We start from the raw sequence: 17,470 nt of genomic DNA on the forward strand, positions 1-17,470 counted from the left end.
GTTTAACTTTTAATCAGGGTATATTCTTATTATAAAATACATTATTAATAGAGCTTCTCTCTTCTTGTAATAACAGGTGGATGAGATATTTATAGATTCGGCCTTGAACGAGCATTATATCAAGAACCGAGTAGTCAGACTGACGTATGTATGTTTGGGCAAAGATGGAGCCACAACCTAAAGGGACAAAGGGCAAAGGAGACAGGCACCCTCGTGTATTGTATGACTATGAGCTAGGCTCTTGACTAGGGTATCTCTTAACCATTATCTCTACAGCAGTCTCAAGACATAGCACTGACCACTACTTTGTAAGGAGAAAACTAAAACCTGGGGAGGTTAAGTGATAGGTTCAAAATTCCCCAAGTGACAGTTTCCCCAAGTGACAGAATAAGGATTCAAACCCTTTCAACTGATTGCAAGGCCTGGAACTACCAGAATCTGCTGTCTTGGGAAAACCCAGCAGCATGTCACTGCAGGCACGAAGTTGTATTTTTTTTTTTTTTTTTTGACAAATACATCATTTCAAAAATATTAAGAAGGCAAAGTTGACCACAACATGGGATAATAAATTTTACCTGTAATAAGGTCCCAGTGTCAGGAGGCATACTTAAATAAAAAGATGTTTCTGTTTTAATAAATTTTCTCTTTGTTGTGGTAGAGGGGGAAAAACTCATATCAGTTGCAGAAATTGCTCAGAGGTTTCAATTTTGTTATTTGGAAAGCACATAACAAAATATATACGTAATAGGTGCAAACCTATGGGCCTGTATGAGTCATCTTCTTAAAGAAAATTAATATATCCAGAGAGATTTATTTGAAAAAAATAATCACTTCTCTCACCAATAGACTAATGCCTATTAATAAACTTACTCCAAGCTCCTTCCACCTTTACTAAGTAACTAGTGACCACCAGAAACATTTTATAATATAAATTGGGTAAATTCTATAAGATTTAGGAGATAAAAAGCATATATTTGCTGAAACTGTCTACATTTCATGCCCTCTATTTTTAAATTCTGATTTGCTATAACATTCTAGCAACATCATCATAATCTTATGAACTCCTGTGAATTTATAGCCATCATCAATGAAGTTTTGTGTGAGTCCAGAGAAATTCCACCTTTTAAACAATGTCTTTCCTGTGAGTCAATAGAGAAAATCACTTGGTCATATGTTTGCCAATTTGACATCAAATTCTGATTATGTATATTTTCATATTGCAGAGCCTAAGTGGACCACTATATATAAAAATGCCCCATAATTGATATGATTTCCTTTTTGTAGCCTGAGAATTCCAGAAAATAGGCCATTCATATTTTTTAGAGCTTGAATCTTGTGAAGTGTAAAAATAAGAGACATGGCAGATCAATACACACATTTTAATTTTTAAAAGACATCTGTTTTTGTTTTCCTACTTTAGAACTATGTAAAAATTCAGTCCCAATGAGTGAATGGACTTGAACATATTTGTATTTTTTTAAAAGTTCAAGAAATGGGACATGTTTAATCTGGAGAAGACTCAAGAACCTAAATATCACTATCTTCAAATATTTTATGTGGAAAGGGTTTGATGTGGAAAGGGTTTGATGTTTTATGTATGCCTTACTTTGTAGACCTAAGCTTAATGAATGGAACATATAAGGAGATATATTTCAACTCACCTGAACTCTCTTAAAATCAGAGCTTCCCATAGAGAAATAAGCCTCTTTACAGAAGTAAATTTTCCATTATTTTAATTACTGATCTAGGGTTAGAGGACTACATGTCCTAGAAGCAGTAGAGATAATCTGGGTATCAGATACATAACTAACTGGCCAAAGAGATCACTAAAGTTTCTAACAATTCTCAGAGTTTGTGATTTCAATGATAATTTTTTGATGCCTGAGTCTTATTCAATTGCTATAACAAGCCTCAAAATTAATGGGGAGAATGCATTCAGAACATAGTGAAAACTTAAAAAGGGAACATCTGAAATGGCCTTGGGTCAGAAAGTGACATATTAAAGAGTGTCAATGTGAGAGGATTAGCACTTTACATTTTCAGCAATCTAGGCATAATTCAGGGCAAGAAAATAGAGGAAAGAGTATAAAATGACACCAGATGTATTCTTGGAATAATCATCTTTCTCTTGTGTCTCATAGGCCAGAGGAAGAGGGTGTGAAAGCAGATATCATTATGGTGTTCCAGTTCCCCTCTGCTGAGCAAAGGGCAGGAAGGAAGAGGAAAATTCATAGCATCTTAAACCAGAAGATAAGAAACACAAGAGCCTTGTCAATAAGTGCTTCATCAGTTCAAGTTAATGGTAAGTAGGTACATTTTTATGTGATGTGAGATTCTCTATTAAGTTCATTTTATGCCTAATCTTTAATTTACATGCGATATTTCAATGTCAAATCATAGCTAGAAAGTAGATAAAAATTCAAGTTCAAAAAGTAAAATTTCAAGGTTTTATTATTCTAATGAAAGCATGCCTGAAGTTAGTTGTTGAGTGGTTTTTTTAAATATGTTTTATTGATTATGCTGTTACAGTTGTCTCAATTTCTTTTCCCTCTGCTCCCCTCCACCCAGTGACCCTCACTTCCTCCAGCTGCTCCCCCTTAGTCCATGCCCATTGGTTGTGCATATAGTTCTTCTCAACATCTTCCTGTCTACTATGCTTCTTAATTCCTGTACCATCTGCCTCCCTTTCCCCACTTCCCCCTCCCTGCTGACCTCCCTCCATAATGTTCCCCATACCTATAATTCTTTCTCCACTCTTGTTGCCTATTTAGTTTGCCTTTGTTTCTATTCCCTAGCTTCTGTTGTTGGTTGTTGTGATACACTTTTCATTTTAATGTTCATAGTTTTGATCCTTTTTCTTCTAAACAACTCCCTTTAACATCTCATATAATAGTGGTTTGGATCTAATGAAATCCTTCAGTTTTACTTTGTCCTGGAAGCACTTTCTCTGTCCTTCTATTCTGAATGACAGCTTCGCTGGATAGAGTATCCGTGGTTGTAGGTTTTTGCTTTTCATTACGCTGAATATTTCTTGCTAGTCCCTTCTTGCCTGCAGAGACTCCTTTGAGAAATCAGCTGATGGTCTAATTGGGACCCCTTTGTACATTATTCTCTTATTCTCTCTTGCTGATTCTAAGATTCTGCCTTTATCTTTAATTTTTGACATTTTGATTATAATGTATCTTGGTGTGGTTCTCCCCGGGTCCAGTTTATTTCTAACTCTCTGTGCTTCCTGGACCTGTAAGTCTATTTCCTTCCCCAAGTTATGGAAGTTCTGCTTCATAATTTTTTCACATAATTTTTCAATTTTGAGTTCTTCTTCTTTACCCTCTGGCAACCCTATAATTTGGATGTTCATTCTCTTATAGTTGTCCGAGAGGTTTCTGAGCTTCTCCTCATTTTCCTCACTTTCCGTTTCCTCTTTCTGCACTGGTTGACTGTTCCTTCCCTACGTTCTGATTTGTTGATTTGATCCCTGGTTTCCCTTCCCTCACCACTTGTTTCGTATGTGTTTTTGTTCATTTCAGCAGGACTAGCTTCATTCCCTCCCCGTCTTGATTAAGTTCCACTGTTATTTCTGTAAGCTGTCTTATAACTATAGCTCTGAACTGAGCCTCAGAAAGGCTATCTATCTGTTTGTCCATTAATTCATGTATTTGCTTTCTGGTCAGCTGCGTGATTTGGGGTCTCTATCATTATCCCTGCCATCATGGCAGTTTTTTGCTTCCTGGGCAGGGTTGTCACACTTCCTACACTACTGGAGGCAGAGCCCTGTGCACTCGTCACTACCGGGCAACCATTTTCACCACACGCTTTGTGTGGGGGCAGGGGTCCAAGATGGATTACTGCTGTTCTCTCTCCACTGAGAGACCAGGAGCCTCCTCCTCCATCCCCACCCCCTCTGAGTCTCACAGTCTGAGGCAATAGGGGTCTGCCTTCCCTGGTGTTGGAATTGCGAGCTGATGGATTTGGTCTGCCAGCCAGGAGTGCTCCCAGCTGCTTCTCGCCTCCCCTTAAACACAGGTGTCTGTGCTTACTACAGTTCTGCCACCCTTCACTGCCACCACCACCAGCACAGCTTGACCTCTCTGCCCCGGCTTCGCCCCTTCTACCCGTCCAGACAAGCACCACTTGTTTATAACTTCATACACTGGACTTCTAGTTATTTCTGGTTTTGCAGTAGTTGTATTCCTTCTTAGTTGTGGAGGGAGACAGAGCGTATCAGTATAGGCCTCCATCTTGGCCTTAAGTTCGGGTGGTTTTTCCTGTAGTAATTCACTGGTGCTTTTACCATTAACAGAGAGTTAATCTAGCCCAGCCTCTGCCTCCATGACTAAGAGAAAATATTAAGCATCTAGTAACAACTGCTTTTCTGAGTGGAACCTTCCTAAAACAGGAGTTCATGTTCTCCACTAGAAAGAGCAGTCACCTTCCTTCCCCCAGACATAATAAAGTGTCCTGGGTAAAAGTTATTTCATCAGACATAATAAAGTGTCCTAGGTAACAGTTTGTTCCGCCATGGTCATGAAGCCTCTGCCGAACAGAGCAACTTCCAACTGAGCCTAGGATGTGTGAGGCACATCTGCCACATCTGGTGGATATAGATAACTTCTGTATATAGTGAAATTATAAACTTTTTGTTAAATTTCTTCCTACTGGCATTTGAGAAAATGGTAAACTAATTTTGGAGCCACTAAAGCCATTTTATAAGTAATAAGTAAAAATCACTAACCTAAAAAAAAATTATTTGGACCATTATACCATTATCACTTCTCTAAAAAAGAGACTCATCCTTTATCAAGGCCCTTTGTATGTATGCCCTTTACATGCAGTATCTAATTCCTAGATTCCTGTGAAGTAGGCAAATTAACTTCTATAGATGTGAAAGAAGGACTAAGAAAGTTAAGGACCCTAATTATTAAAAGGAGATAAGATTCAAATCTAGGTCTCTCATTTATTGAGAGGCTCTATTTAAAAGGCTGTGTGGTCAAACACAGTTTAGAAATTCTATATTAAGATTCATTTCCTGGAAATTCATTCCTATATTAGCATAGTTAGAAACCTGTTTACCCTTTTACATTAAGCTGCTTCCACATGCATTTACTTCCGGCAGACAAGTGCAGATTTCCCCTACAAATTCCCAAGGACATCATACTTAGAGTCACAGAAGAGAATCAGAGTGACTAATATCACATGTGAAGCAGGATGCCCTGCCCTTTTACGGGTCTGGCTGACTGTTGAAGACAAAACCTGACCAGGAAGTGAAAATCCGAGTGAATGGGATGGGCAGGAGTTTGCTGATGTGGCAAAGAGTCAGCTACTCAGGGAATAAAGCTGGGGACCTCTCCCAAAGCAAGAGGGAAGAACCTGTCAAGGGCTTAATCCACCTTCTTTGTTAGGTGGGAAAACAAATGAATGGAAGTTATGAAATAATGGCAATCCTGATAAGTTACAGGGTATGTTCTATTTAATTTCCAATAACCAGCTAATTTGCCAGGAATTTAAGAGCCTGAGCTGTCTGAAACCTGAACTAAGGCATGGAATGGTCCTGGACTGCCTGGCCTTTTGTTTCTTACAGGCTGAGTTTATGAGCTGCACTTTATTTTAATGACTGTAGTAAATTAAAGGGCAGGAAGTACTGATGGAGAACCTGATTTAAGAGTTACTGACTAATTCCAATTTCACTGAGTCACAGAAGGACCACCCAAGTAATTGGGCCATGCCCTTGCCTCAATTTTCTCCATCTTCTCATCTATAAAATGTCAATGATAATGTTTGTTTTTCCTGATATCATAGAAATACCATGGGGATATAAAAAATGTCTATAATATGGAACCTATAGGCTATTACTACTTAGAAAACTATGAAATAGTGCATATGCTTTGGAAATCTGAAAGCATTAATGTGAATGATTGACTGGTAGTATAGAAAAAGCTGGAACCTTGAGGGTTTCCAAATTTCTAAATGTAAAAAGAATAGTGTTTACTAGCACTTAGAAAAGGCCCACTTAGCGGAAAGCTCAGCAAGAAACCTCAAGACAGTTCTTACAGGCAAAAACACTGCTCTCCAGAAACACAATTTTGGGAACTCCCAGTGAAAAGAAAACTGCTGCCCAAGATTTGGCCATAATTTGTCAAAATATGTGTTTTGCTCTGACAAATAACTGTGTGGTGTGGGTCCTTCATGTGATGCAGTGTGTCAAAGCAAAGCCAAAATCAATGTCGTTGCATTGCAAATGTCGTGGCTACAGATGAGCAGCTCACTGTCCACATGCAGTGGGAGTGCTCCAGTCCCCATCACGTTAGTGGTAGCATGTACAGTCCTGAACACAGACTATATTACTCCCAACTCAGGAATGTGTCAGAGGGTTACTTTCAAGACTAGGGTAACATATTTCTTTGCAGTCCTAGATGTGGAAAGTCAAAATATTGCTCCAAATTAGAAAGTTTCAATAGCTAGTTGCTTGTGTGTATGTAGCTTGTCTCCAGGCGTGGTCATCCTCCCTAAAAATTCAACCCTTAAAAATCCAATTACACTTACAACCATTACACTTAACCTGATATCATTCCTGGAAAGGGGATATTTTCAACTTGCTCCAACTAAGCTGAAGAAATTTGAACTAAAGAATTCTAACATTATACTATTTTCCATTCTAGTGCACTACTAATATGGGACATATTCGGGGGTGGGGGGGTTAAGTGAAATAAGAAATTTACTAAAAACCACATTTGACAGAAAACTCAGTTCTTTCCATAGAATAAATATTGAGTATCTGTCCTGAGGAACTGATTCTTTGCCATTTAATAATTTGGGCATGCTTTTAAGGGTATCTTTGAATTCAATATTTTCAAAATCCCTACTTTGCAGAGTTTATCATCTCTAGTTTCCCAGATGGAATTTATAGAAGGTGAGAGGAAAAAACACTCTTATTTTGCAAATAAGAAGTTAGATGCAGAGAACATGAGTCTAAGAAACATGTCACTGGTAGAAGTTTGTACAACAGTCTATTCTCATTCTGCTCAGCAAACAATTTTATCTTGAAAATTATCAGTTTTAATGCAACCTTCTACCAACTTGTTTATTTTTTCTTTTTTAATTATATCTCATTGATTATGCTATTAACAGTTTGTCCCAATTTTACCCCTTGGCCCCCTCCATTTAGCACCCCCCATTTGCTCAGGGAATCCAACATTGTTCATGTCAATTGGTGGGGCAAACAATGTTAGCCAGGTTGATGGAATCTGAGATATGGCACCAGCATGCCAGCTCTGTGGCTCTGTTGGAGAAGGGTTTGGAAAAGGGACAATGGCCTCTGCCTGCTTTTCTGTCTGGGAAGAAACTGTCCCCCAGCTCTTGCCTTGATGCCAGACAATTCAGTTCCTTCCTGTATGCCACTTGTGCCTTTCAAGCTTCTACCCTGGTGCTGGAGCTCAGAGGGAGTGAGTCTGAGTAAGCATATGTGGATTCTTTAAGGAGAACTGCTAGAGACTCCAGAAGTTTCTTCCATTGACTCAACCTCTGCTGGCTTTTGCAGCAAGAAGTTATGGGGACTTATCTTCCTGGTACAGGAACTCTGGGGTGGGGGGGCTGGTGTGTGGCAGGACTCCTCACTCCCAACATATCCCTCCCAAATTTTTATCCATCACACATAGATATGGGCCACCCTGTTCCACATAGTCACCCCTCCTACCAGTCTGGATGGATGTGGTTTCTTTAATTTCATAATTATCAGACTGTTATTCAACTCAATTTCTGACAGTTCTTAGTGATGGTCTTCCTATAATTTAGTAGTAATTCTGATGTGGTGGTGTGAGGAGGCAAGCCATCTTGACCAGAAGACTCTCAACTTAAGTTTAAGTGTTTGTGTTTTCTTTGTCAGATTGCTAACTTTGTTGGAAATTAACAAAATTTAATCTTAGTTTATCTCTAATAATTGACCTTTTCCAATATACTCAGCAGATGTTGGATAAGAATACACAATAGTTCATTCTTCAGGAAAAATAATTTTTTTTTCAGATTTAATGTGTTTTATTGATTAAAATATTACATTTGTGCCAATTTCCCTTCCCTCTGCTCCCCTCCACCCGGTGGCCCCCCTCCCTCCAGTTGTCCCCCCCTTTTAGATTATGTCCATTAGTTGTGCATACAGTTCCTCCCAACCTCTCTCCGTCTATTCCATTCCCTCCTACCTTGATCCCCAATTCCTATATCATCTCCCTCCCTTTCCCCATTCCCCCTCCCTGTTGACCTCCCCCCAATATGCTTCCCGTACCCACAGTTCCTTTTCCACTCTCGTTGCCTGTTTAGTTTGCCTTTGTTTCATCTCCTTAGCTTCTGTTTTTTAAACCAGTCCCTTTAACATCTCATATAACAGTGGTTTGGATCTAATGAACTCTTTCAGTTTTATTTTGTCCTGGAAACACTTTCTCTGTCCTTCTATTCTGAATGACAATTTCGCTGGATAGAGTATTCGTGGTTGTAGGTTTTGGATTTTCATTACTTTGAATATTTCTTGCCAGTCCCTTCTTGCCTGTAGGGTTTCCCTTGAGAAGTCTGCTGATAGTCTAATTGGGACCCCTTTGTACATAATTCTTTTCTTCTCTCTTGCTGCTTTTAAGATTCTCTCTTTATCTTTAATTTTTGACATTTTGATTATAATGTGTCTTGGAGTGGTTCTCCCTGGGTCCAGTCTCTTGGGAACTCTCCTTGCTTCCTGGACCTGCAAGTCTATTCCCTTCCCCAAGTCTGGGAAGTTCTCCTTTATTATATTTTCACTCAATTTTTCAAGTTCTAGTTCATCTTCCTCATTCTCTGGCAAACCAATGATTCTTATGTTGGGCCTTTTATAGCTGTCCCAGAGGTTTCTGATCCTCTCATTGTTGCTTCCCATTTCCTCTCGCTGCATTGGTTGACTGCTTGTTCCTTCTCCATATTCCAGTTTGTTGAAATGAACTCTGGATTTTTGTTCCTCACCATCTGTCTCGTATGCGGTTTTGTTCCTTTCGTTATGAAAGTTTTTCGCTTCTTTCTTATCTTTTTCCTGCTCTTTTGTGAATTCTGTAAGCCACCTGATAACAATGGCCCAGAACTGAGCCTCTGACAGGTTTCTTATCTGTTCATCTGTCAGGTTCTCTATCTGCTGCCTGGTGAGCTGTGTCACCGGGATTTCTATAGTTGTCTGCCTCATTTTGACAGATGCGTTTTGTTTTCTTGGGCCGGCTGTCGGGGGCAGTGCCTGTGTACTCGTAATGACCCAGCGACCGGCGCCATTTGGCGTCACAGGTCAGCGACCGGCGCCTGTCTGCGACCTATTTCGCAGCCCTGTGGTGCTTTCTTTCTTTGGGGGCGGGGGTCCAAAATGGATTCACACAGTTATTCAGCTAGGAGACCGGGATCCGTCCTCCCGCCCCCCTGGGCCTCTCTGTTCAAGACGATGCGGTGGCCGCTCTCCCCAGCGCTGGGGTCGCGCACTGCCAGGGGCTTGACTGCCACCAGAATTTTTCGCCGCCCCGCCGCTCCGCAAACAGCTTTGCCCTCTTTAACTCTTACCTGCCCGAATGGCACCGCTGGTTTATAACTTCATATGTTGGGCTTCCGTGTAGTTTTATTTTCTGGAATTTCTAGTTATCCTTTGTTTTGAAGTAGTTGTATTCCTCTCTAGTTGTAGAGGGAGACTTAGCGTGTCCGTCTAAGCCTCCATCTTGGCCGGAAGTCCCAGGAAAAATAATTTTGATAATTTACGAAATGTGTTTTAGAAATATTTTAAATGCAGTTTATGTGGGAGTTTTCAAACTTTTATTTACTTGTTTATTTTTGTTTGTTTGTTTATCTATTTATTCCTAAACCCTTTCACCAAAGAAAGGTTTGTGTGTACTCTTAAACAGAAGAGGTAAATGCAGAGCTGTTCTGGTTAAGTCTGGGTTTGACCCTTATTGCCCCACCTACTTATTCTCTCTTTCCCTACTTTCCCTATCTTCTGAGGTGAAATCCAAAGAGGCTTTATCCTGCACCATTGGAAAACCACTATTCACAAACTATTTGTGAATTTTAATCATCTACTACTTGTGCCTTAATCACCCACTGCTTGAGGTATTATACATCACATTGGAGGTTGACTATAATTCCCTACAGAAATTGTACACATATTCTATTCTATCAGGTAGCCATTATCCTGATTGATGAGTAGGTTCAACTGTTTTGAATCTATATATGGTCAATATTTTCTGATAATTTAGATTATGAAGGCCAATCAAGAGGATATCAAATTATTATGCTTTGTTCTATTTTGTTTTTCAGCATTGAGCTCATCAACAGGGAAGTTAACTGTCCAAGCATGTAAGTCTAGTTAGCTTATAAAAACAAGTTCAATTGCATATGAGAAAAGATAATGTCTTGAAATATTACCTTGTAATTTCCCTTCGATGTCCAACTTTTCTTTGGGAGAGAGTAAAAATTGGACAATATGGAAATATTTTTTTCTATCTCTGAGACTGATCTTTTCTCAATCTTTAAAAAAATATTTTAATATATGCGTAGCCCACATACACAGGCAACAGTGTGGCAATGGCCAGAGGGAAGGGTGTTGCAGGGGCTGAGTGGAGGTGGGCATAGGGAGAGGGTGATGAGGACATCTGTAATAGTGTAAACAATAAAAATAAAGTGGAAAATACATATTTTACATGGTTGAAATTTTGAAGCAATTTGAAGAAGCTATATGTATTTCTGGTTTGGAATAAGTGGACTTGATTTTCTAATTTATTTAAATGCTATTAAAAATGTGCTTTCTGCTGAGAAATAAAATAACAAGAAAGTGATAATGGGGGAGAGGGGATTGTTGTGGGAGGGGGGTGATGGGTGGAGGGGAGCAAAGAGGAAAAATTGGAACATAATCAATAAAATATACTTATAAAAAAACAAAACAAATAAAAAGACGTGCAAATGAAAAAATAAAATAAAATAAATGCATGATCTTAAAAAAAAAAGAAAGTGATAATGAGGAGGAGATAGATCCCTATCTGTGACTGACCTATAAAATTTGCTTAGTATGTCTCACCTTCATGATTAACAGCAGCTTCACTTGCTTACATTATATCATTGTGGCCAAAATTTTGAAAGATTTTATAAAAGTGACGATGAATTTGAGCAAAGGTGTTTATGAATTCACCTGTATGTCTTGCAAAACCTCCACACTGTACATTTTCTTTCATTTATTCATTCATTCAACAAATAGCATTTTAACATCTACCAAGTTCCAGAAAGTGAATATCACTGTAAATGACATGATTCTGCTTCTAAACTTAGAAGTTTGAAGGTAGAGGAAGACATAAATAAATCAGGAAATGTTAAAATAATGCAATAAATGCTATGTCAGAGAATATCCACCATGTTTGACAGTCAACACGAGAGTCAGCTAACCTCATCTTGTAAAGTCAGAAAGTGATTTGAGACAGCAAAAAGGAGAGGTCATGAATCAAGTGACAAGTGGGATGGCTGTCCTGGGCAAAGGAAGTAGTATGTAAAAAATGTCTTCCGAAAAGAAAATATGTAGTCATTTCTTGTAATTGCAAAATGTCAGTGTGTTTGAAATATACAATGGGGGTTGAAGGTATCAGAAAAAAGCATAATTAATAATGATCAAAGACCAGAATCATGCTGTAACATTTCAACTTTATTTGGAGAGCAGTGAGAAATCACTGAAGGGTTTTACTCATATCATAAAAATCACTCAGTTTTCAACATGGGAAATGGATTGGAGGAACAAGACTAGAGTCAGAGAGATAAGCTGGGAAGCTGTTGTTGTCATACAGATAAGAAAAATGATAGTCTAAACTAGAGTAATGGCTAAGTGATGGAGATTTCTAAAAAGACTAGCCATGATTGGAATGTAATCAATAACAGTAAAATAAATGTTCTTTTTTGATACCTAATTAGTTGGATCATTAATTGAAGCTACTATATTTTCCTTATTAGCACCATACTCTAAACAGACTTAATTCATAGCAGGAACCCCGAACAGTAAACTAGTCTCTGATCTGATGCATATAATAAAGTACATATTTATTCCCACCAATAGTCAATGTGATGCTTATGTAGAAACACGGAACCTTCCATCCTGTAGAGTGAGAGACTGGTCATGATACATTAACTTGTGCACACTTTAAAAACTAGTCACTCAGAAAAATATATAGGAAAAGGAGTTCCAATAAATAGGCAACTACTTTTCTGGTCAGTTCTCTTGTGAGAAGTCCATGTCAAAGTAACACCACTGAATCACCTAAAACTGGAAAACAATTATCTTAGTATGGGCTCCTAGGACATAATTGATACCACAAGTCTTTAGGATACACACTTTGTAGTGTGTCAACCCTTTGTAGCTGTGCATAGCTTCAGTAGGCAATACATAGCCACATGTATAACTGTAGGGAAAGGGCAAAACATCAACCTATCAGTAGATACAGAAGATAGGTATTAATATTGAACAAGTTTATATAATGATAGATGCAAATATTGCATTGAAGCACTCTCAAGTTATTTGTATCAAAAATTATAGAGATATTTCTATAACTTAATAATCTCATTTCTTTTAGGTTGTGGTAAACGAGTTGTTCCATTAATCGTCAACAGGATAATGTCTGGAGACATTGCAGCAAAGGCTGCCTGGCCTTGGCAAGCTTCCCTTCAGCATGATAAGATACATCAGTGTGGGGCCACTTTGATTAGTAATACATGGCTCATCACTGCTGCACACTGCTTTAAGAAGTAAGTTACAGAACTTACGTTAGACCCCACTACTGCTAAAAAAGAAATTTCTGAGTTTTATTATGTTCCTAGTGATAAGCAATACCTCCAAATATTACTGAGGTAAAATGAGAGACTCTTTTTAGGTTCTTTTCTAAAATAATGTTACACTTGCTACTTATTTGGAAAGTTGGAGGGGCAAGGGGTTGATTAGTCATTATTCTAGTATTTTTTGATCAGGTCCTCAGAGTTTTAAAGAAATTGTGTAAAGAAGCAAAAGTTATCCTAAAAAGTATTTACTGTTAACATATGTAATAAATCCTTTCTCAGAAAATCCTCTCCACTGGATACTAGTGTCTGTTTCTGCCAAACACTTGGGCCACTTTCATGCTAATCACAAATAATCAAATTAATTACAAAGTGAAGTTGAAATTTTCAATGGATGTGGGAAGTTTGTAACTGTGACAGTGGGGAAATGACCAAATCAAATTTTATAGCACTGACATGAAGATCCGATGGAATTAGAGCAGTTCATAACCAAGAAGATAAGAACAGGTACTTCAAAAGAGATTCCCCTAACTAAGGATTAAGAGGCCCATGGGCTACGCTGCGGGACCTTCATATAATCCAGTGCCTCTTTACAATGGTGCTGCAAAAGGCAAGCTGGAAGGAAAGATAGCATTTGTGCTATCATAGGATTGTTTCAGATTAGCAGTTAACAATTCTTTATACATTCTGAACATAATTACAACATAGATTCTCTAAATCTGAGATAAAATGATTTTTTCATAATTTTAGTTTTAGTTAAAAAAAAAAAAAAACCATCCAGACCTTTTTATTACTGTTAATTTAAAATTTTGAATCTCTTTCAAAGTAGGTTTACTTTATGACCTTTCTCCAGTACCAAATATCATGGTGATAATGGGTTTCTGGGTTTCTCTGTAAAGCAGGTGACAGCAGGACTTAGTGAACAAAACATTGTCCCAGACAGCAGGAGAGCTGTATCTGATCCCCGTGATCTTGGGCAAGTTACTAAACCATAGTGTATTAAAAACAGATAGACTTGAGTTCCTTTGGAGGCCTAAAATCTTGACTTTTGATACTACAGTAAATTCTACCTTCTTACGAGTCTAAATCTTTTTAGAGACTTAGGTCCTTAAATTTCAAAAGACATGAGAACTCAATGGGCACAATGTGTTAAGAAGCACAGAAATCCTTTATACAGGTACCTAGTCTAGGACCGAATATCTCAAACTAATTGAGAACTTACTAGCTCCAAAGTTATCTAGTTTTGTGGTAGATGGTTCTACTTTTGCAAATATCTTTATAACACTGAACACCAGATCTGCACTCTAATAACTTCTATCCATTGATATTTGTTCTTTCATCCATAGAACAGCTATTCCTTCATTTCTATTTTTCAGGCCAAACATGATAAAATTAGTGAGAATATCTAAAGCATATGTAAAAATAAATATCACTACATTATTTCACAGCATCGCCTTGCCCATGTCTTACCATCCTTGTTCTTCTCCGAATGTTCTTGATTTTGTCAGTGTTACTTAAAATATGCTCCCAAAAACTAAACATACTTTTCAAGGTAGAGGATAGTATAATTGATACCATAATGACAAAGTAGAAAAAAAAAAAAAAAACAACTAAACATACTTCTCAAGATAGAGAGTATAACTGATATTATAATGACAAAGTAAGATAAAAAGACTTCTGGAAAAAAATATATAATATAAGTGGAATGTAAGGGTAATACATAGCTCAGTAACTAAATTCAATCAAAGGATGATGATTAAGAATTGCTGTACAAATACTGAGGATAATTTTTATGGCCCATTAAAGACCTTAACCCTGCAGACTATCCAAGATAATTCATTTTGTAGGCTTGGCAGGTGATGTGAAAGTTATGCCCAACAAAGTAACTGATGACATACACTGGAAAAGAAAAGCAAATGTGTGGGTATGAAAAAAGGAATTTCAGAAGGGCTTCATGTTAGAGTGATAAGCAAGAATTAAACAATGGAATTTAGTAGGTATATACATAAGGCTCTAACATGGGTTTTAAAAATCTGAGTACATCAGTACAGAACACATATATGTGCTTTAAGATTGAAAATTGCTCAGAAATTGTTGTTGGAAGATAGACTACTGAGTCAGCTGTTCACAAAACTACACTGTGATTTAGATTACATTAAAAGAAATGCATAACCCAGAATAAATGAGATGTTCACCTCTTGGTTGGTCAGATCCTGACTAGAATGCTGAATTATGTCCTGGACAATATGCTTAAAGAGAACTTGACAAAATGAAGTGCTCTTAGAGTAGCAGAGCATACTGGGTGGTAAAGAAAGGTGTTGGTATATCCATGCAACCTTGCCTCTCAAAGCATAGTTCACAGATAGGCAGCATTGACATTACCAGTACATTTGCTAAAAATGCAGGATTATGCTAAGTGAAATAAACCAGTCAGAGAAAGACAAATACCATATGATCTCACTTCTATGTGAAAATTAATGAACAAAATAAACTGATGAACAAAATAGAAATAGAGACTTGGATACGTGGGACAGACTGACTGCTGTCAGAGAGGAGGAGTGTTGGGGGGATTGGATGAAAGAAGGTGAAAGCATAAAGCAAACACACACACACACACACACACACACACACACACACACCAGTGTGGTGATAGCCAGAGGCAGTGGGTGATGGTGGGTGTGGGCTAGGTGGAGGTAGGAGGATGAAAAGAGACTTTGCCTGGGGCAATTGGTGCACAATGCAGGGTGCAGATAATGTATTATTGAGTTGTACAATTGAAACCTCTATGATTTTGCAAACCAATATCAGCCCAATAAATTCAGTTAAAAAAATGCAGGAATCCCAAGCTCTATCTCCAGGCTACAGAATCAGGAGCTGCATTTTAATAGGCTCCCATGTTATTTGTTTACACACTAAGCTTGAGAAACTATCCTGGGAGACCATTTTATCCTGAGAAAGCTCTGGCAGAAATAATACATAATTATATTCATGTATCTGAGATATTTCCTTGTGGAAAAGGATTAGGTAATCAAATAAGAACTTGTTAACAGCCAGAGATGCTCAAAGATGAAAGAGGTTCCGAGGTAAAGAAAGGGGTTTTTAAGGCAAAAATATTCCCATTGGCAGAAGGGTTCAAGTGTAGATAATCACCACTTGAGATGTTCTTGTAACAACTGTTATTGTTTATTAAGCCCCTCTATGTTACACACATTTGTTTAGATTCTTAAGATTTGTTTTATATGATTCTTACACCCACCTCGCCTGTTAAATCTTGCTTAGTAAGCCTTTTTGCACTAAGGGAAATAAGGAAAGTTAAGTAACTTGCCAAAAGTTGCATTAGGAAATGGTGGAGTTGAGCACCGGCATGTGTCTTCCTCATTGCAAGTCGCATCTCAAACACTGGGTCAGTGAGAGAACTAAATTACTTCGTATGGCCTTTTCTACTCAGATGATTTGGTATTATTGCAGTGTAATATTGAGTTAACACTTTGAGAAAACTCATTATATGATTGCTTTTTTAAGCTAATAATCAACAAAATTCCCAGATCCTTTTTATATGGACGGTTTCAGACCAGGTGTCACCACTTTGAATTTTTTACAATTTATTCGGGGATCTAAACTACTGTTTTGTATTTATGATCAGTAAATTGCATCTTGTTGATTTAGGGTCAGATTTAAATTTTTTAAAGTTTAGTCATAATCTTTACTTGGCGCCTCTCATGACAGCTATTTCTTTCTGGTTTGTAATCTGCCTATGTAATAAACACAACCTATTAAATAGTATCAAGCCATGGTTGAAACATGTCAGAATGATCACTCCCATTTGAGTAAATACAATTCTGTCCTTTTCTTTTCTGAGTTCAAAATACCTAATTTAGGTCAAGTCCATCTAGGCATGATTAAGTTGAGAGCACAGATTTGCACCAATAAATCTCATAAAAGACTGATTTATCAATAAAAATGTCAATCTATGCTATAAAAACAATTGTGTTTATAAACCAATTTTTACTTAGCTTTACTCATTAGTATTTTTCATGGCAAAATGGTGTATAAAAATGAAACTTTAAATTATTTCAAAAATAAAAATAATGCCAGCACAATCAACAGCTGTCATTTTGTACTTAAACTTCATTGATATATTTATGATAAATGCTTCTTTCTATAAAACTATCCATTAATAAATGATTAGGTTGAAAAATAAGTCTCTATATGAGCAGTATTTGTCTCTTTGCTTATCCATTATGGATAATGTTCAATTAATTAGTTGAGGAACATTTATCTTGCTATTAATAAATAGGTTTGAGTGAGAGACCATGTCCTATAAAGAGACAAGGCGAGAGAGAAATAGACATGTGATACTAGGCAAGTAGTGTAACCCATCTAGGCCTTATTTTCCTTACTAGATGATCTTTCATTACTAGATGGCCTTTCCAATCTGTATATGTACCATTATCCATCAGTTGCTCAAGCTCACATGCTAGAAGTCACACATCATTGACCATCTCTCAGATGACCTCTGACAGCTTTTACCTCATCCACTCTTATCCTCCAACAATCTATTCTCCAGAAAGAACCAATATTATTTTTTAAAAATATAAATGGGACTAAAGTACTGTCATCTTAAAATAATCTAGCAACTTCCTATGTCACTTGATTGAAGTCCAGATACTTTGTTCATGACCTA

The 17,470-nt window shown here is 37.5% G+C and overlaps 1 protein-coding gene across 2 annotated transcripts in view; it reads left to right on the forward strand.

Annotated features, from left to right (window-relative positions):
* Positions 1–17,470, forward strand: part of LOC150020052 (transmembrane protease serine 11A-like) — a 45,743-nt gene that overhangs the window by 22,199 nt on the left and 6,074 nt on the right. For both annotated transcript variants that reach the window (XM_090268140.1, XM_090268141.1), the window contains exons 4-7: positions 77–144; positions 2,142–2,302; positions 10,297–10,335; positions 12,588–12,759. In XM_090268140.1, the coding sequence (XP_090124266.1) occupies positions 77–144; positions 2,142–2,302; positions 10,297–10,335; positions 12,588–12,759 (440 nt within the window). The remainder of the gene's footprint in view (positions 1–76; positions 145–2,141; positions 2,303–10,296; positions 10,336–12,587; positions 12,760–17,470) is intronic.

This window comes from Furipterus horrens, unplaced genomic scaffold (assembly GCF_987537825.1).
Source record: "Furipterus horrens unplaced genomic scaffold, mFurHor1.1.pri manual_scaffold_2, whole genome shotgun sequence".
In the NCBI taxonomy this organism is placed as follows: Eukaryota; Metazoa; Chordata; class Mammalia; order Chiroptera; family Furipteridae; genus Furipterus; species Furipterus horrens.